The sequence below is a fragment of the Poromitra crassiceps genome (assembly GCF_964638095.1).
Source record: "Poromitra crassiceps genome assembly, chromosome: 15".
In the NCBI taxonomy this organism is placed as follows: Eukaryota; Metazoa; Chordata; class Actinopteri; order Beryciformes; family Melamphaidae; genus Poromitra; species Poromitra crassiceps.
In genome coordinates, this window is record NC_139634.1 from 16,223,606 (window position 1) to 16,251,105 (window position 27,500).

General features: G+C 47.1%; 2 protein-coding genes across 3 annotated transcripts in view; one reads left to right on the forward strand and one right to left on the reverse strand.

The window, feature by feature from the left end:
- apbb2a (amyloid beta (A4) precursor protein-binding, family B, member 2a) overlaps positions 1–10,677 on the forward strand; it is a 62,662-nt gene extending 51,985 nt beyond the window's left edge. The window contains exons 9-14 of one of the 2 annotated variants that reach the window (XM_083652061.1): positions 941–1,055; positions 2,993–3,068; positions 7,257–7,355; positions 7,478–7,593; positions 8,135–8,317; positions 8,597–10,677. In XM_083652061.1, coding sequence (XP_083508187.1) covers positions 941–1,055; positions 2,993–3,068; positions 7,257–7,355; positions 7,478–7,593; positions 8,135–8,317; positions 8,597–8,773 — 766 coding nt within the window. In that variant the 3' untranslated portion in view covers positions 8,774–10,677. The remainder of the gene's footprint in view (positions 1–940; positions 1,056–2,992; positions 3,069–7,256; positions 7,356–7,477; positions 7,594–8,134; positions 8,318–8,596) is intronic. The other variant, XM_083652062.1, reaches the window with a different exon arrangement.
- Positions 10,678–11,606: 929 nt separating this feature from the next.
- The window catches only part of LOC310790075 (putative methyltransferase NSUN7), a gene marked incomplete at both ends in the record, with an annotated part of 37,046 nt that continues 21,152 nt past the window's right edge, over positions 11,607–27,500 (reverse strand). Inside the window, 6 exons of the mRNA XM_083651769.1 lie at positions 11,607–12,028; positions 12,626–12,908; positions 21,817–21,919; positions 23,274–23,409; positions 25,224–25,325; positions 27,179–27,322. Of these exons, the coding sequence (XP_083507895.1) occupies positions 11,607–12,028; positions 12,626–12,908; positions 21,817–21,919; positions 23,274–23,409; positions 25,224–25,325; positions 27,179–27,322 (1,190 nt within the window). The remainder of the gene's footprint in view (positions 12,029–12,625; positions 12,909–21,816; positions 21,920–23,273; positions 23,410–25,223; positions 25,326–27,178; positions 27,323–27,500) is intronic.

The following is a 27,500-nucleotide window of genomic DNA, read 5'->3' on the forward strand; positions in this document are numbered from 1 at the left end:
GTGTGTGTGTGTGTGTGTGTGTGTGTGTGTGTGTGTGTGTGTGTGTGTGTGTGCGCACGTGTGTGTGTGTGTGCGTGCGTGTGTGTGTGTGTGTCACTGCAGTCAAAAATGTCAACCAGCGATTAAAGAACGGCTAAAGACAGGGAAGCATCTGTCTGTTTTCAGTGGAGTGACAGCATGCAACACAACAGCACATTTCTTAAAAGGGCATTAAGACATCTATGACTTTTAGCAGTCTTGTTTGTAATCTAACAGGTGTAATAGACATTCATAACAGCTAATAGGCAATAACAGCTGTAATAGACATTAATTACAGCTGTTATAAACATTAATTACAGCTGTAATAGACAGTAATTACAGCTTTAACAATTAATAACAGCTGTAATAGATGTTAATAACAACTGTAATAGACATTAATAACAGCTGTAATAGACGTTAATACTAAAGTCACATTTTCACAATAGAGAAGAGCTAAACTGGCTAATTAGAGCAGACATCCAATAGGAATGTCTAGTGAAGAGGTAAAATACCATCATGCAAAATGCTGTAATAACAATAACTGCTTTGTCATTTGCTATACTATGTTGTGACGAGAACGAAACGCCTTTAGCAGAAAAAGCCATCAATCTCAGGAACTGGAAGTAACGATTGAGTAATTGGTATTGATCGACAACCCAGCCTATCAATCCCCTGCAGATATTGATGGCCATTTGTGCTATTGAACTGTACAAATCAAACGTATTGCACCTTTAACAGAGCAAACCCGTTTATTTACCGCAATTCATCATTTCCTCGTGGTACTTCAAGTTGTTTTGGCGTTTCTACCCTGCACCAACCTTCATGTCACGCTAAACGCTGTGTCTGTGTCACATGACCGCGTTACAAATCCATGTGTGATGATTCACGTGCGTGTGGGTTGTGTGTTCTCTCCGTGCTGCAGGGACTTTGCCTACGTGGCGAGAGACAAAAACACGCGTGTGCTGAAATGCCACGTGTTCCGATGTGATACTCCCGCCGCAGCCATCGCCACAAGTCTCCACGAAATCTGCTCCAAGGTGGGTGTCACCACTTCCCTCATGGCCTCCGTATCAACGCGCTTTTCCCTTTGTTTGTCACATTTTGGTCATGTTGTAGGTGATGCAGTAATCCAGTGCAAGAGAAACGCAAGCTCAAATTCTTAGATCACCAACATGACATGCTACCTAATAGGAAGAAGTGCAATAGAGCTCAACATTCATGTGATGTTTCTTGCCCCAGAAGTGAATTCCCCATTCATTTTCTCCATAGACATTTTGAAAAATCCTTATATAACGAGTTTTAAAGCTTGAATGAAGCCAACCAGTCTTCCAGAGAATCGTGAGTGACCATAACACTATTTCACTTTCAGCCAAAACAAAAAATAAATATTTTCGATGTTTTTTCTGCATTTATTCTTTGTTTTTGCTGAAAGTGAAATGTTTTATGGTCACTCGCTATTCTCTGGAAGACTGGTTGGCTTGGTTCAAGCCTTAAAACGCGTTATATAAGGATTTTGTGAAATGTCTATGGAGAACGAATTCACTTCTGGGGCAAGAAACGTCACATGACTGCTGAGCTCTATTGTCATTCAATTGTCATGTAAGACAAGAGAGAGGTTTAGGGTAAGTACAGTAGAGGAAATAAGATTCAGTGTGGAAGGCTTGTCAGGAATTGAAAAGATTAGTTTTTGCTCTGTGTGTGTGCGGGTGTGTGTGTGTGTGTGTGTGTGTGTGTGTGTGTGTGTGTGTGTGTGTGTGTGTGTGTGTGTGTGCGGGTGTGTGTGTGACTAAGAGAGGCAGCTGGTGGTGGCAGTGTGTTAACCCTCTTGGCGACAGGAAGTTGTATGCCTTTAAAGATGTGAAGCTGCAGCATAAGTCCAAGTCACGCACCTCCCTCCTGCTGTACTCGTCCCAGTGCACCATCATCCACACACACATGTCATGGTAAATGGACTGCATTTGATCCAACGTACTTTACAATATATTCACCCATTCACGGCAAGCTGCCACGCAGGGTGCTGGCACAGCCATCGTGAGCAATTTGGGGTTCAGTATCTTGCCCAAGGACACTTCGACATGCAGACTGGAGGAGGCGGCGATCAAACCACCGACTTCTTTTATCCAAAGCGATCAGTGGACAACCCGCTCTACCTCCTGAGCCCCGTCCTCTCTGTACACACACAGAAGCCAAGCTCAGTCCCAAGGTCAGCAGTGACCTTGTAAAGGACAATCTGCAGCTTGTTGACCCACTTAGAAAGGATGGGCTATTGTGTTGTCTGCTTTAATTACCCCAAGCTAAAGGAAAACTGTGCCTGTGTACGTGTGTGTGTGTGTGTGTGTGTGTGTGTGTGTGTGTGTGTGTGTGTGTGTGTGTGTGTGTGTGTGTGTGTGTGTGTGTGTGTGTGTGCTGCATGTGACCCTGGCACGTCCAGCTGCCTATTTTAAAACATGGGTTCCTCTCCACTGCAGCGGAGAAACTTGGTGACCTGAGTCCTCCCAGCTGCGCAGTGCACTGTGTGTGTGTGTGTGTGTGTGTGGGTGTGGGTGTGTGTGGGTGTGTGCTCGCATGTTCCCCCTGCAGGCGGAGTTGCAGACTCACCGTAGACTTTGATTAATGACACCTACAATTAATCAACTATCTGTAGCGGGGAGAGGGTGCAGCCGCGGCATGAGGAACGTTCAGCGGCCTGGCAGAGCGCAGGCTGCAGCGGAGGAGAGGAAGGAAACGGAGAGATGGAGAGAGAAGAGAGAGCGATGCTGCGCTTTTGACACATCTCAAATGTTTGGAACGTGTCTATGTGAAGGGAAGCTGTTGACTTATGGCTCTTTCCTCGCTACTTCGAAGTGCCTGTCGAAGATTTGCCGTTCATTTGTCCTCCCTCAACCCTCCCTCTCTTCCTGTGTCTTCTCTCTCTCTCTTTCTCTCTCCCTCTCTCTCCCTCTCTCTCTCTCTCTTGCTCTCTCCCCTCATCTAGATTATGGCTGAAAGGAAAAGTGCCAAGGCTGCAGCTGGCAGCTCCGCCCAGACAGGCTCTGATGTTCCCCTACAAGGTACACACACACACACACACACACACACATGCACACACACACACACACACACACACACACACACACACACACACACACACACGCACTTACCCATATCTTTTTATTTGAGTGTCATTCATTTATACTCTAGTTCCCTCTTTAGGGAATTACTATCTTCCCCCTCTGGGGTTTCTTGTCTTGCGTTATAGCGTTCCTCCACATTTGAAACCATACATCAAAAAAGAAAATGGACCTTATCCACTCTGCGAACATTTGTTAATGAAAAAGAGATAGCAGTGTTCAGCTCACTTACAGGCACACAGATACTGCTGACTGCAGAACAATCCCACAGCCTTATCCTCGCTCCAGCGCTAATTATATTCCACCATTTCCCCCTTCCGCTAAGTCCCACCACACTGCTCAGTCCCCACCGCACTGCTCAGTCCCCACCTCACTGCTCAGTCCCCACCGCACTGCTCAGTCCCCACCGCACTGCACTGCTCAGTCCCCACCTCACTGCTCAGTCCCCACCGCACTGCTCAGTTCCCACCGCACTGCTCAGTCCCCACCGCACTGCTCAGTCCCCACCTCACTGCTCAGTCCCCACCGCACTGCTCAGTCCCCACCTCACTGCTCAGTCCCCACCTCACTGCTCAGTCCCCACCTCACTGCTCAGTCCCCACCTCACTGCTCAGTCCCCACCTCACTGCTCAGTCCCCACCTCACTGCTCAGTCCCCACCTCACTGCTCAGTCCCCACCTCACTGCTCAGTCCCCAGTCATTATGGGAAGAAGGAGGGAAAAGATAGAGCACGACTCATCCTTTCCTATTACTTCAGCTACTGTGTGTATGTGTGTGTGTGTGTGTGTGTGTGTGTGTGTGTGTGTGTGTGTGTGTGTGTGTGTGTGTGTGTGTGTACGTGTGTGTGTGTACGTGTGTGCGTGCGTGTGTGGTTCTGCTGACTGGGGGAAAGGCACTCCGCCATCATCAGAATATAAAGGAACTGTATCGGCTCACAGAGGCAGTCGCCCTCATTAAAACCCAATCAGTGTGTCGCTGAGCACTTCGCACCCCCATCCCCGCCCACCACCGCCCCCACCATGCCAACTGCAGGATCAAAGAAGTCATTGGAGAAACATCTTTGCAGCTATCACCCGGCTGAACTCGTGGTCTTTTTACCTCCATCAAACTGAAAACCAAGGATATATGTACAATATCATCGTGAATTTTAAACAAAACTAGCAACTACAGCAACTTGGTTAAGGTTAGGGTTATATGGTTGCTTAGGGGTAGAATCGAAAGTAAAAACACAACATGCCTCGCTTGGGATTCGAATCTGTAATACAGTAATGCTACAGGTCCGTCCATCCCACCCCTTCACCACTGACGCACTGTAACACCAGTCGCTAGACTCTGACGTGTGTATAGCGTTAATATTCATGTATCTAGAAATGTGATATGCAGCATCGTTTGGTTCACAAATGTTCATATTTTAAATTTCCGTGCATTCCAAAGACATGTAATGCCGATATTTTATTCTAGCAACTGGGCTGACTCAAGATAGCAGTTACACCGTCTCGCGCCCGGATTAGATTCTCGGCAAGGGGAGGAGAGGGTATATGTGCAATCCCATGTTAGGCCATATGCAAAGCGCACGAGGAGATTAGCTCTGAACCACTTTGGAATCAGAGCCGACAGCAGAACAAAAGCCCCGCTCTATCCTGAGCTATTGTCCCGTAGCGTCCGTCCCAGTCTGAACCACGCAGATCTATTTCTGGAACGGATTAAAATGTGAAGAAGAAAAAAAAACTCACAATTCACTGTTCAAGTAGCTCCCCGTTTTAATAGCTTTAGCTTTAGCTAAGTATTCTTAGCTGTAAAGTATTACGACACTTAGCCTTTTCATGAACTGCACTGATGAGGTGGATCCAGGTAAAAGCCATTACCCCTGAGTGATTTCCCTTATTAAGTCTCTATCATTAAGGAAGACGTGTAGATGAAGAGAAGCAGATGAGTCAGAGAAGGATGTTTAAGCCGTGAGATCCCTGAAGATATATCCCTAATAGTGTAAATATGCGGGCTTTGAACCCACAAATTAAATTTATTTAATGCATAAATTTGCCCAACCCACTAACCCCATGTGTATCTCTTGGTATCTACCCTTTCCTCCAAACATAACAGTTGTCTGTAAGATTGAAATGCCGAGTCTCTGAGCTGGAACAAGCCTGAGTTACCCACTCAGCCGGCTGTGCCGATTCAACAAGAAGAAACATTTCATTCTGACAGTTTCAATCAATAACCAGCGGTCTTCAGGGAGGAGCCCTCACTTAGGAACATCTGCATCATCTGCCATAACACATTGGGATCATTCTTCATCATCCAGCCACCAAGCAAAGCAACTCAAATTTAACTCTTAACCTCTTACTGTTTGGTTTCATTTTACTGGTTTGGTTTTCTTTGTTAGGCGAATTATTGTATATAGTATGTGCATCCTTTTAGCATGGAATTGTAGCATGGAGTTATTCATCTTTTTTATTGTTCCCATTTATATGGAGCACATTCAAGGAAAAAATGGGGATCAAATAAACTTAAATGGCGTACTTTAATGTTTCAGCAGTTTTAATATCGTGGTTAGCGTTTATATTTCTCCTAAGACATTATCTCAAGCTCAAAGCTTATTCCATGACGTGTTAACAGAGAACTTCAGGCAGGGTGAAAGATGTTAACATCCATCCTGATGGAGATGCGGGTGATAAAACTGCTTTGATCATCCTCACCCTCCCTGTATTGAAATCTTCTCTGACCTCAGGCCATTGTGTAAACTGACACAACTGGCTTTTTCATCCAGAAACCCATCCAGTTCTGAAATTCTGCCTGCTGGTGTGAATAATTTCTTTTTTATGCCCTAATCAAATCAACGTCATCCTAAAATATTAAAATATTCACATGTATTTGTTTATTTCGCTAGTTTAATAAGCCAATTATCATGCGTGTACTCCTGTTTTTGAAACATAGTTAGATGCCCTGGCGTGATAAAAATTATCCTTGTGGGGACCTATGCATGTTAACTCATTGAGTGCCAGCCACTTTTGGAAAACGGATGCTCCCAGTGCCAGAGTTTCAGAGCGTTTTCAGTGATTTCTCGAGGCCCACAGAATATTGTGTGATATTACCATGTAAACACCGAACACACCCAAAGAACGATGAGACTCTCTTCTATCATCAGCAAAAAAAAGTTTATTGATATCATTTTCCGTTCTTTAGTTATCAGCCGGAGAAGATAGGTTGATTTCACCAAAAACAGACGTTTCCATCTAGAAGCTGAGATAATGAGCCTTTTGTGAAATGAAGCATTTCAAGCAAATCACTGAATCTGAAGCTAATATTTTCTGACCTGAAACATCTGAACAGTAATTTCCTTCAATAAAACAGCACCCCCACCCCCCTCAACTCCAAACTCCTCCTCCGTGGGAGTGTCTCTGGTGGCTCTGCTGCGTGTGTCAGGCGACGAATCTCTGCATGGAGCTGGGATAAACTCATCCCCACCAACACACAGCTTGCATGCCAGAGCTGGGAGAAACTCACCCCCACACCAACACACAGCCTGCATGCCGGCGGAGCTTGGAGAAACTCATCCCCACACTAACACACAGCCTAACACGCACCCAGCGTCTATTTTCGGAGCGCTCCGTTTTTGTGCGCCGGCTCCCAGCGCAACACCGAAAAGCCAAACCGGACTGCTGAGAATGGTTTGGCCCTTCGGCGTCGGGTGCTGCATTTCTGGCGGCTAATCGTGTGGAGAAACTATGCAGCAAAGACAGAGGGGCTCAGTTGTGGGAGCGGATTGACTGCTGTTCGCAGCTAACGTTAGCTCCAGCCAGAGCAATCTATACGGCTCTGGCTCCAGCATCGGTTTCCGTTTCATCACGGGGCTTCTTCTGCTGTTTTTCCTCACCTTTCTCTAATCTGGAGAGCACTGTCGCCACCTAATGGGTCCGTAAAATAGCTTCTACACATTCGACATCCCCCATACTTTCACAGGAGATGCATCAGGCTTTGATCCACGTCCCACCGTCAAAAAACGCAATTGACGACAATCGTTGTCATTGGCGCTCTATGTTATTATTTGAATTGACGACGTTTGTCGTCATTGGCACTCAATGAGTTAATGTGTGCGTGCGTGCGTGCGCGCGTGTTTTCTCTCCACAGAGTTTCCCATGCCAAAGACCGAGTTGGTGCAGAAGTTCCATGTGCTGTACCTAGGCCAGACGTCTGTGTCTCGCCCCATAGGTAAAACCAAAACCCTCAGTAAGCACCCGATTGTCCACAGTCACCCCAAAAATAGCTACTACACCATTTCCATACCCAAGACATCGCCCACCGCTTGTCTTCTGATTTACTGTTCAGCCATTGGTGTGTTTTGTCCCCAGGTATGGACATCATCAACGGGGCCATCGACAGCCTCCTGTCCTCCACAGGTAAAGAGGACTGGACTCCTGTCATCCTGAGTGTCGCTGACGCCACCGTCGCCGTCATCAAAGAAAAGGCAAGATGAATATAACAAATGCAACCCAGTCTGCAATTTTTTTTTTTTTGCATTTTACGTGTCTGCAAATCGGCTTACGTACAATCTCAATGTAAATTTGAAACAAAACTGCAACCTCACCACCGCCTTTGTAACGGTAAACACAAATAAAACAACTTTAACAACTTTTGTTATCTTTAGGCAAGTGAAACAACTTTGCTTATGTTTAGGGAAGTCAAAGAACTTGGTTGATTATGGTTTTGGTGCTTCAATAACAAAAATGTTAAATCTGACTTACGGTTGAAATGTAGACATTGAACACGGGATGCAAACGCAATCCCAACGTAGATATACACGTATCTAGAAGCGTGATGTGCAACATCTTTTTGGTTCATAAACGTTGATATTCTACATATCCGTAAATTGCAGAAACGTGCAATGCCAACGTTTTATTCTGGCGACCAGGCTGATGTTTTGCTATCCTGAAGAAATCAGCGATAAAAAGAGAAATGTGCTTGTTGATTGGAGAGGATTGCTCAGTAACCCTCCTGGCTGTGTGCAGGAGGAGGAAGAGGAAGTGCTGGTGGAGTGCCGCGTGCGCTTCCTGTCCTTCATGGGCGTGGGGCGCGACGTGCACTCCTTCGCCTTCATCATGGACTCTGGGAACCAGCACTTCCAGTGCCACGTCTTCTGGTGCGAGCCCAACGCAGGCAGCGTGTCCGAGGCCGTGCAGGCAGCATGTGTGGTGAGCGCATAACTTATTGTTAGTTCATACGTTGTTGTTTTGTTTTGTTTGTTTTTGTTTTTTGAGTACACTCCCCAGATGCCCCCATTTTATGAGTTGCCATGTTATTATTCCTTTATTTTTGTTTTTATCTAAATATACCCTCAGGGAGGCGTTGTATTGAATACATGAATAAATGAATAAATGGGCCCACAAGCAGATGCACACATACTTCTGGCCTGATTATTCCAGTCTAAAAGCCGAGAGATAACAAACCGACTTGTCCCTCCTCTTCCTCAGCTGCGCTATCAGAAGTGTCTGGTGGCCCGCCCGGTGTCCCAGCGCGCCGGCTCCTCCTCCTCGCCCTCGCCCGACTCGGTGACACGCCGGGTGACCACCAGCGTGAAGCGCGGCGTCCAGTCTCTCATAGACACTCTGAAACCCAAGAAACAGCCCTCAGAACTGCCCCAGCAATGACCCCGTCACCTCTGACCCCGTCACCTCTGACCCCACCGCAGCCCCGACCAACGCCTGGACGCCACCGCACTATCGCCACAACAACACCTTATCAATACCAGCCATGGTAACCAACGATGTACATATATGTTAGCGAACACCACCGCAGACAAAAGGGACAGAGGGCCATCCTCGAGTATGCCTGATGATGATGAATAGAAAATAACAAGCGAACGTATCTGTTTGGAGAGTGGGGAAGCTGCTGTCAGATGGGGCCACTGGCTGAACTTTGACCTTAGAACGCTGCTGCCTGCTGGCTTCATCGGCCCTCACCTGGAGTTTTAATAGGACTTGGCTGGATGGATTATTTGATCTTAATGTCCCCCACAAACAGGATTCACGATCAACCTGAGGACACAGATCAAATCTCTATTTACAACCGGCTTACAGAACCACTCAGTGGTTTACTAATGTTTTTTCTTTTCTTTTTCATGGTCTTTCAACTTTTGCTAAACTGTCATCGGCACAGTAAGAGCTTCTGAACTGTACCCATGTCAAACAGCAGTAGCCTTCCAGGACAGGACAGGCATCTAAGGTGTCTGTCTTGCTGACATGGGAGTTAGACAGTTTTATGGGAAAAGCCACCAAGGCGAGACAGACAAGGCCACTGACCAATCAGCACCCCCATAGTAACATTTTGATCCCTCTGATGTGTGACATATACTGTATGAAATGGACATAAACAAATATCTCCCTTGAGGAGGAATGACCTGATTGTAATAATGAAATATGTGTATGAAGTGTAAATGATTGTATGTATAAGAAGAGAGGATTTAGGGCAGACATCCGGTGGATATGAGGAAGAGAAGAGAGTTTTTGGTATCAGTAAATGGGACAGATGTGGGTGTCGGTATTGCATGTTATTTTGATGGAATATTGTATTAGCTTGATGAGTTGATAAGGGTCTCGGTTAGAAGAGTGGGTGGACACACAATACAGTAGATGCTCTCAGCACAAAGGTCGACTGCACTTGAGTCGACCATGACTGGATTTACACAACAGGCACAAAAGATCTGATTTTCAAAGGCCCATTTCCTCATGCAAACCTAAATAAAAGGTGTAAGGTTACCGCCTACCCCGATCACACAACTGACAATTTAGAATAGACCCTTCTCACGGGGGCCATTTTGTGTCGAAAAGGCAGGTTTCCAACTTCCATGAATGGAATTTGGAAACCCTCATTAGTGTTTTGCTTGCACCTGTGTTCATTCTGCCTTTTTGACACAAAATGGCCTCCATGAAGAGGGTCTATTGTCAGTCAGTTAACAATTTGTACTTTCCATTCACTGATGGACTGACTGATCTCTTAAGATGAGGACTAAGCGTTTTTAATGCATTTTGAAGCTTAATGGTTTAAGATTGCAATGTTTGCAAACACTGCGGTAAAATTGAGCCTGTTTGCTCAAGAATGTCAAATGCCTATTTTCCAAATTCCTCAGGAATCTTCACGCGCATACACCCCAAATTTCTACGGTGAAAAAATAATAATCAGAATCAGGTCTGGCAGATGTGACGTAGTAGTCATGACTGAACAGTGGTACACAAGGGTCTGGTTTTCCCCTGCTTGGACAGCATTGAAAAGATGAAATCTGTGCCAAAGGGGTTAAAAAGATATAACTCTTCCTCAGTAAATCCAGCCAGTATACTCACTCACTCACTCACTCACTCACATACATACACGCAAAACACAGACACACCCACACAGCAGACAGTCTGCTGTCACCGGTATCAGAACCTTTACACCGCTCCTATGACCCAGGCCCGCCACGGGCTCCACCTACACTCGGTATGAACTCTGTGAATACTGAATACAGTCCAATCTAACTGAAACACAAACACACACAAAATAAAGGAGAAAGATGCTGTCAATCATTTCAATTCTGTTCTTCACTCATCTCTACACGATGTAAATGTAATCTGTTGTGACAATAAATGCATTACTAAAAGAAAGGGGAGTAGCTTCTTGAATATGCCATTTTTATTTCCTCTGTCATTTTGCGGGTCACTGCAGCCCCGACTAGCAGCTATAAATCATGTGCTAACATTGAAGTGACATTGGCACGGCGCCACATTTATGCAGTTTGATTAGATTCACACGGTGACAAGCTTGTTCTTTATGGCTCTGAAAGACAGTATAATAATCATAGCATTATGACTCTGAAAGCATTTGTGAAGGTGGAATCATTACATACTCTGTGGAATTTGGCGATTCAATAACACTTTTTATACTTTTTATACTATATTTCAATGAATTGGCATTTCTCGTCATTGTTTCTGCAATACTAACGGCTTTATTCAAGTAAACATTTGGCACAAAAAGGTTTCTATTCCCACCCCCCCTGATTTTTCTCCTATTTTCTCCCAATTTGGCCTATTCCCCTGCTGCGTTGCTCCACCCCCTCTGCCGATCTGGGGGAGAGCTGTAGACTAGCACATGCTTCCTCCGATACATGTGCAGTCACCAGCCGCTTCTTTTCACCTGACAGCGAGGGGTTTCACCAGCAGGACGTAGCACGTGGGAGGATCACGCTATTTCCCCCAGTTCCCCTCCTGCCCGAACAGCCGCCCTGACCGACCAGCGGAGGCGCCCACCAGCTTCCCAGTTCCCACCCGCAGACACGAGCAAATTGTGTCTGTAGGAACGTATGACCAAGCCGGGAGTACCGCTACCAGGAAATGAACCCGGGTCTCTGCGGTGTAGGCAAGTGATTTTACCTCTACACAACCTAGACGCCCTTCTATTGTATGTTTATAGTTGTTTTATATTATGTATTATTTATTTATTATTTCAGTGTCAAAACCAAGGCTGTGGTCTGACCTCAGCTTCCTTAGAGAGACTCCTCCTGGAGTGGAGGAGGGGTACAGCTTGAGGCTTGGGCCTCCACTTGTATATGTGGCGGGGGTTGTTTCCTGCTGTGCCGCTGTGCTCGGGGGGGAAGAGGCAGGGGAAGTGAATGGAAGGCAGGGTGAGCGCCACGGGCCTCAGCACCTCCTGACGGTGCCGAGGGGGCGGGGCTACAGTGGCAGAGGGGGGAGGGGCGTGCTGCAGGCTGGAGGTGGAGGCGGACGGGTTGGACAGGTGGTGTCCGTTGATGGATGGCGCGGTGTGGATTACCCGGCTGGCGCTCGTACAGGGTTTGGTGTGGTCTGGCTTGGAGGAGGAGGAAGAGGAGCTGGAGACCGTGTTCTTTGAGGCTTGCAAGGAAGGTGCTTTTCCTGAAGGAGAAAAAGATTTAGAGCGGTTGGAGGGAGAGGGCCAGAGTTTTGGAGAGAGGGATTGAGAAAAGGGAAGGAGAATAATAATAGTATCAGCACAAGCCAGCCTTTAATCCCTGCTACTTTTCTTATTTCTTATTCTCTAGAAAAGCGCTGACTGACTGATGATTGCACAGTTCTGTTGTGAATAGTTTTTATCAGACATATCGTACAACTCGGGATAAACCGACACGGCAAGAATGAGCTTCCCCTCCATTTCCTTGGCTTCTTGGTTACCAGGTTGACCAGTCCCGCCCCATATGATTGGTTGCCTGAAAAGGAGTGCTCGTGACGACACCAGCGCCTTTCTGAAAAGTTCAGAGATTTTCAACCGCTCGGAGCGGCCGCGCAAAAAGCTCGGGGCACTCTGGAAAAAAAAAATGCTGGCCACAGTGGCGGCTGCATACGCTCTCTCCTCATCGGAAACAATTGAAAAAATACGCTGGAACTCTATGTAGACACTGTGCTATATGTAGACACTGTACTATATGTAGACACTGGACACGCGCCCTTAAGTAATACACATACAATTGACTTGTAAGTTATGGATTCATGCACCTCGAGGTGACAGTTGCTTCTTGACAAATCCCTGTTGTCCACACGAAGTAGCAGAGCTGCTGTGCTTGGCCTCAGCGTTCCTCAGCTGACTGACTCTGGATGGATGATTAACCGACAGGTTAACTGACTGAGAGCGGCGAGTGCGGGTTGCTTTTGTCGTCTGGTCGGCGTTTCCATGGCGCTCTTTTCTGGTTGGCTGGTTGGAGCCGATCCGGTCCAGAAGGCCCTTGGCATTTGCTCTGGCCAGCACTTCCTGTGCCGTCTCCTCGACCACCGGCTCAGACTGGCAACAATATGAACAAGGAACAAAGGAAAGGAGAAGACAACAACTTTTATCTTCTTACACATGATCACATTACACTGGCCTTGCATCACCCAGGTGGGCGCTACACATCAGTGGTGGAAAAAAGGAACAAAGGAAAGTAGAACACTACAACTTTTATCGTGAGGCACAACTGTATTCATATTCTGTTTGATTTGATACTTTATTGCTAGAAATTCTCTGGTTGATGTGTATGGTGCGGTTGGGGGTAAATATCCCCAGTGTCAACATGTAAAATACACATAATTATTCCAAATAACAAGTCTGGCACCACAAGTACAGAAATATATGCTCATACTTGAACATATTCTTCAGATAATGAGATTCAAATTTTTACTGAAACCTTTGAACGGACCAACATAATGCTCAATGTTCTGATCATGGCCACAATATAGACACTATAGAACCATACATACAGTAGGGCTGGGTATCATATCAGTACTCGATACCTTCAAGGTATCGACTGAAATAACCCAGTATTGAAGCTTCTCCAGGCAAACGATACCTGCATTCGATCCGTTTTGTACACAGATCTAGAAAATATTACAATTTGTGTGGTTTTGGTCGCAGCCAATCACCGCAAGCGTTCTTCGATTTAATTGACCCTCTAACTGCAGCAGCTACAACCCATACAGTCTGTGGTGGTGAAAGCCGAGCGCGGTGTATGTAACGGAGTTGACGGTTCAGCGTGCCGAAAAAGGTATCGAATTAAGTGCTCTATTGGTATCGGTATCACTTTAAGGGTACTGTTATTGGTACTGGTATCGTTTCGTCTAGCCCTACCCATGCATAATATTAATGATGGTAGGAAAGAGGAGAGAGCCAGTGTGTCCTTTCTGCTGGCTGCAGGTCACCTGCTGTCTCAGCACCAACCCGCAGAGCAGCCTACTGCTCTGCTCAACGCCTCAATTATTCACATGCACAGTGAACGTTACAGGGAGCAGCAGCCAGTCTGCACTTTGTGTGTTTATATGCACTTGTTCATACTTTTATGCAAATGTGTATATTGTGTGTTTGCAGCTGTGTCCGTAATCCTGTGCGTGGATGCGTGTGAATGTATGTGAATGTGCGTGAGCAAAATATGTGTGCCGGCATGCGCGCACACATGCTAACATGCCTCTGAAGTGTGTTTTCTTTGCGGGATGCCTGGCCTGAACCCCATTGATGCTAACTCAAACAGACAGGGGGCGCTGAATTATTCAACAGACCCTCTCCTTTGGCTTCTCCTTCTTCGCCTGCTCACCCCTTTAAATCCTCTCCATCTCCACTAACCAACGATGCCAGGTTCTTTAATGTCTCATTTCCTTCTACAGTACAGTCTTCTAAGCTATACTGGCTGCATCATACAGTACCCTGCATCTGAACCACACCCGTTCTGTTTCAACACTAAAGCCAGGAACATGCTTCAACGTGAGCGTCAGCTTGACGAGGGGGTCCCATTGGGAGGTGTCCCCAGCAACATGACATTTTTTTGCGATTTCACGATGAGAAAACATAATAGTGAAAATACCGCTCATCCTTGAAAGTATCAAAAATGAGTGAAAAAAGCAGCGTCCGCACAATCAAATCTGTGCCAAAAAAAAGTCTTTATTGCAAGCTTTCGGTCATAGACCTTCTTCAGCCATAAAACAGGGAACAAGTGAATGCAGCCTATTAACGGTGCGGACAACATCACTCCAATGCACAACACCTGTGTCAAACATTTGACCTAGTGGCTAGACATCAAGGGAATTGTAGTCCTATAGATTTTCAGGACTACAAGCCAAAAACACAAGTGTCCACCGAGACAAGAAACACTAACTATATCAAATATAATTTACAATATATACAACAGAACAAAAAACAATAGAGAAAATGCTATGTAAAGAAAATGACGATGATAAATCATACCAGAACCTCATGTCACAGGGACAGTTTCTATCAAACTGCCATCAGCCTCTTGAGACCCAAATAAGGACTTTACTCCCCCCCCCCCCCCCCATGCCCCCAGTAATGGTCAGTTGTTGTTTTTTTTGCAATGTACCACACCATCTGAAAAGAGAGTTCAACTGAAAGGAACAATGTTCTGCGTTGCTCCTCCTGAATATCATCCAACCTGTCCTTTAGCATTAGCAGTGTTCTAGAGAAGCGTCCACGCTCTGTGATCTGCTTCCTGTGGAGCTCGGCCCAGACACACCTTTATTGTTCCCTGCTGTTCTCGTATGTAAAGCTCATAAAGAACTTTAGTGAGCGCCGCCATGACAGTGAGCCCAGCCCGGACTGCTTCCCCACACTTATATAATTGCTCTTTTTATGGCGCTTTTCAGAGTACCACAATAACTTTTGATTAGCCGAGTTTATTGGAGGTAGGGAGGAAAAATCCTGTTTGAGGCGCCATTATAGCAGTTTGATTATCTTTTCATTCCTATCTGCGGAGGGATAAAACGTGATGGATGGCCCGGGGAAGAACACAATGCTGCCTGCGTGCAGGGGAGCGCCGACACGCCCGGAGGGGGTGCAACAGCTTAATAAGCCCGGCGCTGGCATCATAAGCGTGAGAGTAGACTTCATAATGTGAGGACGGGGGTCATAAACGGGGCTATATTTTGGATTATGGGGACCGGGGAGGTAGGGGAGGTTGGTCGTCCGGCCTCGATGAGGCTTGCTAAAGCACCTTCCCCAGCCATATCGTTCCATTGCAGCGCACTTAGCATCTAAAGCCCAGTTCAATCAGGGCTTAGCTGCTGTGACTGAAGTCTCACTGCCTCGCTTCAATCCACAGAAATAACAGGACGAGGGAGAGGACGAGAGAGGGACAGAGAGAGGGAGATGAAACTGAATTGGGTGCTGTTTGGTTGTAATATAAGTAGTGGGAAAGACTTTATAAAGCAATGACAAACTCAAACTTGAGAGTGGACAACATGAAAGAGAGAGAGAGAGAGAGAGAGAGAGAGAGCGAGCGGGCCTGAAAACAGTCTCCTCAGTCAGCTGATGGCTCCCATCAGCACTAGCCTGGGTAAACCCAGCCTCCACGTGACCTCTATCTAGTGACTGAGAGCGCATAGATAGAGGTCACGTGGAGGCTGGGTTTACCCAGGCTACATCAGCACTGCTTCAAAACACCACAACAGAATAAAACAAATTATGAATCAATCAAAAGACCTATATTTAGAACAGTGGCGAAATGAAACAAAGACTAAATTGTTATTTGACCCTAAACGGAGAATAAAAATTGGCTGAGTATCTCCACTCCGCCAGAGACATGAAGCAGATACAGATCGTGACAGGCTCAGACAGTGACCACCAGCTGGCCATAGAAACAGGAAGACACAGACAGACATGGCTGCCCAGAGATGAGTGTGTTTGTGTGTGTGTGTGTGTGTGTATGTGTGTGTGTGTGTGTTCACTGCTCGACAGGGGAGGTCGAGACAGAGATGCACTTCCTCCTCCACTGTGACAAGTTCTCTTCATTAAGAGGCTTCCACTATGGAGGAATAGCCAAGAACAGACCAAACTGCGTCATGTTGGCCCCAGAGGAGAAGCTGACTGTGCTCCTGGGTGAAGGGACAACAGCTCCTCTGGCAGCTATATATGGCTCTGCCTGCCACAGACTCACCCTGAGAGCCCCAACATTTGGGATTGATATGGTATTACCGTAAATTGGATTCAATTGTAACTGTATTGTACTGTGCAGTTTGTGTACTATAACATAGGTGCACAATGGACTGCATCAGTGACATCAGTCAGTCAGCTGCATTTCCCAATGAAGGGCTGGGCAAACACCACATACTGATACATATTTCAATTCAAATACATGTCACTCTTGTGTTAGAATGAGTAAATGGGCATTGGCACTGTTTTTATATAACCCTTGATCAATTCTCATTCATCTTTTATCTTTTCTTTTTTATTTGTCTGTAGGCTACATACTTGCACTGCCAAGAGTAGCGGCAGCATTATAAACCAGAGACCAGACTATATCAAAAACAAACACACAGTGCGTCTTTCATGCATGCTAGCAAGCGAAACTGCTGTCTGTCTGCCCACAGACTGTAGAAAGAGACGCAGGATAGCCAAGCGAATGTGATTGGATGAACGTTTGACGCTAGGCCAATCACAGGCAGAGAGGGTGCCTCCAGCCTTCGCCATCATCCGGAAAAAAATATTGTGTACAGAAGAGAGTATAGGCGGCCATCTTGCCTGCAGAGTTTTCAAATCAAGTAGAATACCGTTTTGCAAGAAATCTGGGGGGGTCAGTCCCCCTTTAAGTAGAAGTACAGTTACTTGTGTAAAAAAAAAAAAAAAAAGACTAAAAAGTATTTTTTTTTAAATACGGCTCTGAAATGAAATCAAGGAAGTAAAAAAGTATTTGTTTGAAACAGTCACTGAAGAACTAAATCAAAGAAATGAAAATAAATAAACTGACAGTCCTTCAAGTCAGTTTTGGTGGAGCACAAAATCCTTCATCACTTGTGTTAATGGGAGGGAGTGGACTTGGTTCAGGCGATGTGTGCCCAGTGCTTGGCAAATCCGGATCCGACACACTGCGGCCAGACTGGGAGGACATCTCTTGGCCTCCAGAAAGACCCCGAGTGCCTCGGAATCCGCCCTCCACTCCAGCTGTGCCAGCTCCTGGGTCACCAGGGCCGGGTCGGCACCGTGGTCCAGGAGCAGCTGGACAAAGGCCACCTGGCACCTGTTATGCAGCACCTTATCCAGCAGGCGAGAAGCCATGTCACGGGTCAGAACGCCAGTGGCCTGGAGCAGCAGGCGGAAGCAGTCCAGGTGGTTGCGTTTAACGCTGATGTAGAGAGGAGACCACTCGAGGTGATCACTGTCTATCTCAACAGCAGGAGGTACCTCACATTGATCTGCCTTTGGAAGTGCTCTTGCTGCAGCAGGGTCCTCAATTTGTCCACATGTCCTGCACTGACGGCATCGCAGAGTTGCCAGTTGGCCATTCCTTCAGGTCTGTCAGAGTGCGTCTCAAATGGAAGGCTTTATGAAGGTACAATTTGTTTGGGTGACATCACTGATGACATCATTCACTGATGACATCACAATTACTTGACTGATATCACTGATGACATCACTCACTGATGACATCACTATCGCTCAAGTTACGTCATTGATGATGTCGCAATTGCTCGAGTGACATCAATGATGACATCACAACTGCTTGAGTGACATCACTGTTGACATCATCTGTGACATCATCAGTGATTTATGACATTGCTAGTGACCTGGCCACTAGGCTGAGCCATCTAGAACTGTACATCTAGTGATTTATGACCTCATCACTGATTTATCACATTGTGTTGTATGTATGTATGTACAGTATGTATGTACTTACGTATGTACAGTATGTGTGTGTGGTTTATTGTCCCTGTATTCTCATTATGTGCTGCTCTCATACAGTATTGTCACAGTGGACTAGAAGTCATTTCTCACAGCGTGCCTCTCCCCCCGCTCTCCATTGTCCCCTTTCCTTTGGCTTATGAAATCCAATGCCAACTCTCAGTTGTGTCTACATGCTCGTCTGATACAGACTTCTCCCTCTCTCTCTCTCTCTCTCTCTCTTTCTCTCTCTCTCTCACTCCCTCTCAATCACTCTCTCTCTCTGTCGCTATCTCACTCTCTCTCTCTCTCACTTGCACTCTCTCACTCCCTCTTTCCCTCTCACTCTCAATCACTCTCTCTGTCGCTATCTCACTCTCTCTCTCTCTCACTCTCTGTCACTATCTCACTCTCTCTCCCCCCTCTACTGTATCTCTCTCACACTCACTTGCTGTCGCTATCTCACTCTCTCACTTTCACTCGCTCTCTCCCTCACACTCTCTCACTCAATCTCTCTGTCTCTCTCTCCCTCTCTCTCACTCTCTCTTTCACATCTTTCCCTGTCATCTTCTCATCCCCTCCTGACTTACATGATTTTTGCTTCTAGGGCTTTTCTGACCCAGACCATGATCACCCCAGCCCTCTGCCTCCACCTAACATCTCTCGCATTCTCTCTGGTGGGCGATTGGAAGATGACCAGATGTCCACCTCTGTGAGCCGACATGCTGTTATTGCTTCAAGCTGTCTGATCTGTTTGCTCCTCTCCCTGACTCTCTCTCAGTGCGACACTCATCTCCACCACATCTCCACTTCAGCAGCCTGACTCCCTGCTCCCCCTCTTTCATTCCAAACACCCCCCCCCCCTATTCTTCCTTAGTTTCATATTCTCTCCCCTCGATCCCTTTCTGCCAAAACAAAAAAGATTCTCCACACTCTGTCAGCCTCCATTGTTTTTTAAACGCTCACACTCCTAAAAACTGGTCTCTCCCTCTCTGTGTTGTGAATCTGTGTGTGTGTGTGTGCGTGCGTGTGGGCGTGCGTGTGTGTGTGTATGTGTGCGATTCTATTTCAAGACACCCAGATGAAAGCGGGTGGAGGACAGGGGAGTTCCTCGGCAGATGTATGTAAGTGAGGGATTAGTCAGTGTTCCAGCTCAGAATGCAGTGTGTGTGTGTGTGTGTGTGTGTGTGTGTGTGTGTGTGTGTGTGTGTGTGTGCTTGTGTGTGTGTGTGTGTGTGTGTGCGTGCGTGCATGCATGCGTGCGCGCACATGCGTATGTGTGTGTGTGTGTGTACGTGTGTGTGTGTGTGTGTGTGTGCGTGCGTGCGTGCGCGCACAATCGCACATGCGTACGTGTGTGTGTGTGTGTGTGTGTGTGCGTGCGTGCGTGTGTACGTGTGTGTGTGTGTGTGTTGGGAGGACCATACTCATGGGCATCCTTTCTCTGCACACTGCACAGTGCTTTGGATGCAGAACGAATCCACAGGCAAAAGAAATAAGAAACAAACAGATCAGCGTAACGAGGCCCTGGTATCCCACCGGGGTGAAGCTCATGGTCAGGTCCGACGCTACAAGCCTGACACTTTTTCATCGTTGGAACACGGACAGCTTGCAAGGACTGCATGCTCAATGAGCTAACTCTGCCTCTCGCTGTGCACCTGGCACTGAGGTCCTGGGCTGCATTGCTGGTTCAGGTTAGCAGCAGCATCATTGGATTTTCTGGAGAAGCTACAGTGAGCTAGTGAATTGGAAATCTGCACTAATGCTAAAGTGTAATTTATAGCCCTCGCCGTGGGTATCCCCGCCACCGGCGAGGCGTTCGTGCAGCTCCCCAAAATTGGGACGGAGCGTCGGCTCGACGCGGCTGATGTGAACAGCTGATTGGCCGTTACCTTGGCTCGACGCGGCTGATGTGAGCAGCTGATTGGCCGTTACCTTGGCTCGACGCGGCTGATGTGAGCAGCTGATTGGCCGTTACCTTGACTCGACGCGGCTGATGTGAACAGCTGATTGGCCGTTACCTTGGCTCGACGCGGCTGATGTGAGCAGCTGATTGGCCGTTACCTTGGGCCGCTGGTTGGCCGGCGGCCCAGAGCTCCAATGTTCCCAACTGGGAATCGGACGCCCATAAATGTTAATTATCTAATTATTGTATCTATACTTTCTTTGTTTCATGTAGATGCAAAAGACGATGGAATTGGCTCGTTGCAGCAATTCAGGGAGGGGGGGAAAATGCTATTTGCACCAGGGGCAGCCAGGGGCTCTCCTCTACTCCTGGCCGCTCCTCGCTCGCTGCTCTGGGAGACAGACAGCACCCCCCCGGCTGACAGTCGCATTCGAGGGATCCTGAGCTGACGTTGACGAGTGTCTAGAGTGAAAAGGTGTGACATCAGATGAGTCCAGGAAAAAGGGAGATACACTGAATTAAAGCGAACAAAAACAATGATTTATTTTGACAAGGGTTGGGTCACGTTGGAGTATATATCGCGCTTAAGACTGTACAGGCGGGAGGTACGGTGGTGCAGTGGTAAGCACTATCGCCTCACAGCTCGAAGGTCGTGGGTTCGATTCCCACCTGGGGACAAGGTGAACGCTGAAGGAATGCGTGCCCGTCCGCATGTCCTCGAGTGCCCACCGCCCGGGTGGGGTCGGCAAAAGGGCCTTTCTGTGTGGAGTTTGCATGTTCTCCCCGTGCCTCCCGGGGGTTTCCTTCATATAGGAACCCCCTTCACAAAAACATGCAATATCCTGGTTGCTAATGTGGTTCCTCCTCTGATCGTTAAGGGCGCCTGTTCAGAGGGAGGGGAACTGGTTGGAATAGCGTGAACCTCCCACGTGCTATGTCCTACCGGTGAAGCTTCCTCTGTCAGGTGAAAAGAAGCGGCTGGCTGACTGCCCATGTCTCGGAGGAAGCATGGAGCCAGTCTCGGCTCTCCCCAGATCGGCAGAGGATGGAGTAGCAACCAGGATTGAGAAATCAAATGAGCACTAATGGGGGATAAAATGGGATAAAAAATCGGGGAAAAAAAAAAAAAAAAGACTGTACAGGCATCAGGGCGTCCCGGTGGCTCACCTGATACAGCGCGTACCACAAAGGCTTGGGGGCGTGGCCTACCTGGGTTCGAATTTGACCCGTGGACCTTTGCCGCATGTCACCCCCCCTCTCTCTCCCCACCCCTCCTGTCTGCCTACTGTCCTGTCAATAAATGCAAAACCAAATAAATAAAAAAGACTCTACTGGCATTGTATTGTCAGAGGAAGCTGCATTACTGTATGGTGATATCTGCAATCACTCATACCTGGTGCAGTAAAGTGCATTAATGACAGAAGCAGGTGCATTGCAGCAAGAGTGCTTTTCCTACAACTCCCTTCCCTTTCTCATGTTCACTGCCGCAACGAATAAAAAATGTCAATACTAAATTGACAGCACACCTTGCTGTGGCAGTAAGGTGTCTCGTCTAGAGATAAATTATAGAATGGATATTGGGGACCCGGAGTTTAAAAATGCCTTTTTTCTCTGTGAGGTTTGTCTTTGTGCTGCAGTGCTGCTCACCTCTCTGGTGAGGACGGCCAGGAAACAGCCGTTACTCTGAGCCGAGGGCTCCAGCACGAAGAAGGGACCATCAGAGCCCTCAGCAAGCCCGGGAGGACTGGGTCTGGGTGAAACACACACACACACACACACACACACACACACACACACACACACACACACACACACACACACACACAAAATGCACACAGCGTACAAAAATACAACCACACAGAACCACACACAACCGAAGAGACATACAATAAATGCATGCAAGTTGAGCAGTTGTGAAGATAATATGACTTGTGTATTATAGATGTTAGCATGAGGTGCTGGAGCACTCTGGGCCAGCTTGCTGCACAGAGGAGGCTGAGGCACGGTGGGAACGGTACACTTCAACGGCGCTCAAGTTTTTCAATCCACACAAAGAGAAAAGGAGCGGAAGAATATGAAATAGCACGATGCAACGGAAGGCTGTGTGGAAAATTGAATTTCCTATGCCCTTTGCACAGCGTTTAGAGACTCAAAGTGCCACCTTTGATTACATTTTCCATTGACTCTGCTTGAGTTCCTGCCTGAGGTGTGCTGGCTTCTTTGAAGCCTATCTGAAGGGAAACAGAGAGACACCTATAGGCAGGCGGACAGACAGAGAAGCACTGACAGACACAGAAGGTGCACCAGAGACTGAGGCACCAAAGACTGAGGCACCAGAGACTGAGGCACCAAAGACTGAGGCACAGAGACTGAGGCACAGAGACTGGGGCACAGAGACTGAGGCACCAGAGACTGAGGCAGAGAGACTGAGGCACCAAAGACTGAGGCACAGAGACTGAGGCACAGAGACTGGGGCACAGAGACTGAGGCACAGAGACTGAGGCACAGAGACTGAGGCACCAGAGACTGAGGCACAGAGACTGAGGCACAGAGACTGAGGCACAGAGGCTGAGGCAGAGAGACTGAGGCAGAGAGACTGAGGCAGAGAGACTGAGGCACAGAGACTGAGGCACCAGAGACTGAGGCACAGAGACTGAGGCACCAGAGACTGAGGCACAGAGGCTGAGGCACAGAGACTGAGGCAGAGAGACTGAGGCAGAGAGACTGAGGCAGAGAGACTGAGGCACCAGAGACTGAGGCACAGAGACTGAGGCACAGAGACTGAGGCACCAGAGACTGAGGCACAGAGATTGAGGCACAGAGACTGAGGCACAGAGGCTGAGGCACAGAGACTGAGGCAGAGAGACTGAGGCAGAGAGACTGAGGCAGAGAGACTGAGGCACCAGAGACTGAGGCACAGAGACTGAGGCACAGAGACTGAGGCACCAGAGATTGAGGCACAGAGACTGAGGCACAGAGGCTGAGGCACAGAGACTGAGGCACAGAGACTGAGGCACAGAGACTGAGGCAGAGAGACTGAGGCACCAGAGACTGAGGCACAGAGACTGAGGCATAGAGGCTGAGGCACAGAGGCTGAAGCTGACCTGAAGTTGGGTGGTTTGGGCTCCCCCTCCTGCTCTGACCGGGCCTTGGCTTGCTCCAGGGCTTTGCTCACCACCACCTCATTCTCCTCTGGGTACGATGAGCAGGTGGAGTATACCACCGCCCGAACACAGGGGACTGGATGGACACACACACACACACACACACATGCATCAAAATATGTACACTGCATATATACTGTATGGCAAGTTGGCAACATACTGTAACACCATACTGAGCACCACACACCCATTTTTGACCTGCTCACTAGTTTATCATCCATGTTTATTCTCTTCTTCATATTTTGCGTTTCTCTTTGTTTTTGTAAACCTCCGTTCAATTATGTTTAACAATCTTCTGTTGCAAACATGTTGCTGAAATGCACTTTAAACTGAAATAAATGTGAGACACGCTGTGACACAAGACATTAAGACATGCAAATGCGGCCCCTTGTAGCCTACACAAATTCATGATAACACGCCCCTAAACGACAAACTCATTTCACGTCCAATTAAGCAGGGCAGGCGGCGGTGCACACGCACACACACACACACACGCACACACACGCACACGCACACACACGCACACACACGCACGCACGCACCGCACGCGTTTCAGCTGGAAAGTGTTTCTTCCTCCCGTTTTACGACCATTCAATTCGATTATTCAAACAGAACAATCCTCCTCACCCAAAGCTCCCTTTGAAGAAACGGGTGCTTGAATATTAATTTCCTCGTACTGTTCACGTACAAAGCATTGCTCATTGAATTCAACTGCTGCTGGCTTGCAGATTTGTGCAGCTGTCGGCCATTTGATTTCCTCCATTTGAGCTGTGATTTCTTACTTGCACACTAATTATAGCCAGGCAGGAACAATTAACCAAGCTGATAACAAGGGAAAACCTGCTCCAATGTCCCAAATTGCCGTCAAAGAAATGTGAAATATCACATGTGGGGAAGTGAAAACGAGTGGAGAAGACGCGGGGACAGAAGGCTATACACAAGACGACACGGGGTAGGAACGTGACTGTCATTCAGGTGTCCTGTCCCGCAACACGCCCACCTCACACACATCAAGGGCTTTGGAGGAGTGTGTGTGTGTGTGTGTGTGTGTGTGTGCGTGTATGTGTGTGCGTGTATGTGTGTGCGTGTGTATGTATGCGTGTGTGTGTGTGTGTGTGTTCCCCCTGTTCAGATGCTCAAGTGAAACCTGGAGTTCTGAGCATCGACTCAGCAGCAGCCAGAGGCACTCGATACACCCCCCTCGTGTTAATTAACGGCCCCGTTAGAAAGTACAGTGGGCAAAGTGGTGAGGAGGGCCAGTCGATGGCCGACCGTGTGAATAGAACAAGCAGACGTTACCTACCTGCCCAGAACACAAAGGCAGATGGCCGCCAGAATAGAATAGAAGATGTTGCAGAATAGAATTGCCCACTACTGAACAGAGCGAAGCAGTACAGCACTGAAGAAATTTTAATAGAAACAGACCAAAATAAAAAAAGGAGAATAGTATAGAATAGAATAAATTGAATCTACCTGATCTATCATGTGACCAACCCCAGTAGCCTCTCAGCTCTCACTGCCATGTTCAGCTACAACACAGAACGTATGGCGGACGAAGCAGCATCAGTGATCATCACCTGTTTAAACGGCTGTGTGCTGCAGCAGAGCGCGGCTGACCGGCGCGCGGCTACATTAGCATTCCTAATTAACACTCAGACCATCTCCAGGGCCTCTCCGGCCTTCAGTCTAATGGCAAATGAGATTTAGATCATTAGTAAGTACAGGCTTCAGTGTGTCAGAGAGGGGAGAGGGGCTAGTCGCTGGAGACTGAGCTCATGTGAGGTGTGTGTGTGTGTGTGTGCATACGTGTGTGTGTGTGTGTATGTGTGTGTGTGTGTGTGTGTGTGTGTGTGTGTGTGTACACGTGCGTGTGTAGTTCCAAAAACTCACACTTCAAGGCGTGATCGATGTCCTTCTCCTGCAGCGCTACCAGAGCTTGCAGCTTGCTCTGGGCTACGGCACCCTGGGACAGGTCCTGCAGCAGGTCTGTGTCTGAGGTAATGGAGAAGGATTTCTGCAGCAGAATCTCACTTGCATGATTTCATGTAGCCGCTGTGCTTCCCGTGGCTGTGCGCTGCTGTGTAATCGTGCGTTGTGAGCTACCTACAGTCTCTGGAATCAGTAAGGTAAGATCAACATCTGACATAAAAGAGATAAGTGGATGGAGAGCGTGGATGTGACAGGTGTGTACAGTGTGTACAGTAAGCTACACGTAGGCTATGGGTGGATATGGATTAAAGGTGCACTAAGATCATTTTTTTAAATTGGATTAAATCATTGTTTATCAATAAATTATATTGCATCAAAGTTAAAACTAGTTTAACATGATGCAAACCTTTTTTTGATTGGAAACTGACAGTAGAGGTGGTTTGACTTTCAAAATGGCAGCATTTTTTGAGGCGGCTGGAGGACAATGAGAGAGTTTCTCAAGGAGAAATAAGTGAGGGAATCAACTCGATAGAGTTGATTGAGAATGCTTTGGTTTTCATATTCCTCCAACAGGCATTGTGTTGGGATACATCTCTCCTCTCCTTCACACCTGCTGATCTGTCACAAGCCATTGGAAAAGCCACACATTGTCCTTTGTCTTGACCAGGGGTGCCCAAATTCTTTCCCATGAAGGGCCAAAACTCAATCTGGGTGGAGGGCCGAGGGCCAAAAATAAACGTTGTGGAATTACATTAAAATGTATTGTGTTTTAAAGAAAATTAACATTCTAAATCTAAAATAACATTTCAATAGAATAATCTACTTTTTATCTGTTTGGTAATTGTAATAATTTGCAATTGGTTATATATATTTAAAAAAAACATCTGCATTTGTGGGGAGCTTAAACATTTAATCAGTAAACACCCCGTTAAAAACAGTTGTATTTTCCACCTTTGTAATCAAGAGAGAAATTTGACTTAATTCACAACTTGAAAAATCCTTAAGGTACTTTGAAAATCAGCTTTATTGTCCATCTTTTGTAAACAATTTGCCATGACAATTTGCAGGGATGCATAGGAGTGAACACAGTATATCCGCAGCCACATTCAGACACTGTTTCACAAAGTCACCACATGAAAAAGTGTGTCCACCCTTTGCAATCAGTGCAGATATCTGATAACTTGCCAGAGTTGCATTCTGGATAAAAAAATCAAAATCCGTGGCGGGCCAAAACAAACAGAGCACGGGCTTGGCCCGCGGGCCACTGGTCTTGACAGTAGCTGTCTGTGTTCTTGTCCTTGAATGTGTCTCTCCGTTACATACTAGAAAGAACTATGCTGGGTTCACAATTTGCTGTGGGATATATGGGATGACATATAATTGGTGTATAGTAAGACTATAGGATTAAAGAGTCTACTTCTTGCAGTAGGGACTCAACAGGGTTTAGGGTGCAGTGTGTAACACTAAGCTACCAGCAGCATGTATCTCTCTCTATTCTCTTCTAATGGACTGAACAGAGTGGAACACAGTGTAGAATGTAGACTCGGCCAGTGGTTCTCAAACTTTTTCACATCAAGGACTCCTAAACTGACACAAATTACACCACAGATTATTTTGTCCCAGGGTCCCCCCCTCATGATAGGAATTTTGCTTTAAGATGTTTTATTACAGAAGGTGTATGAAACCCATGACCAAAATAGTCATATATGCTGTCATTGTGTTATGGATGGAATTATAGTGAAAATAAATGATCCCCCTTTTTGCTGGGGATCCCCCCCCCCCCTCCTGGAACCCCCTCAAGGAGCCCTGGGGGTCCCCGGACCTCACTTTTGAGAACCACTGGACTAGCCAAGGCTACACCTCGTATGTGTTTTCTCACAGTAAGGAATCCTCAGTATGTAGGCCACAGTGTGTACCTCTGTTCTCTCGCAGTATGAACTCCACAGGGTTGCTGATTGCTGACACAGAGCACTGGGGGGACAGGAGGATGACCCGCACCTTCTGAAGCCGCGTGTCACCGCCGTCCAAAGACTGGAAGACCTCGGGTATCAGCTCCACATCTGAGCAAAATGCACAGACAGTAAACACACAATGAACCCAACTGACACACAGAAAATATCATTAGAAGAAGACCATTCAAATACAACCAGATTTCATGCGAAAAAAGAGGCTGAAAGTGTGAACACGGCCAACAACACATCATGCTCTGTTTCCCTTGATCTGTTTCTCTCTCTCTCT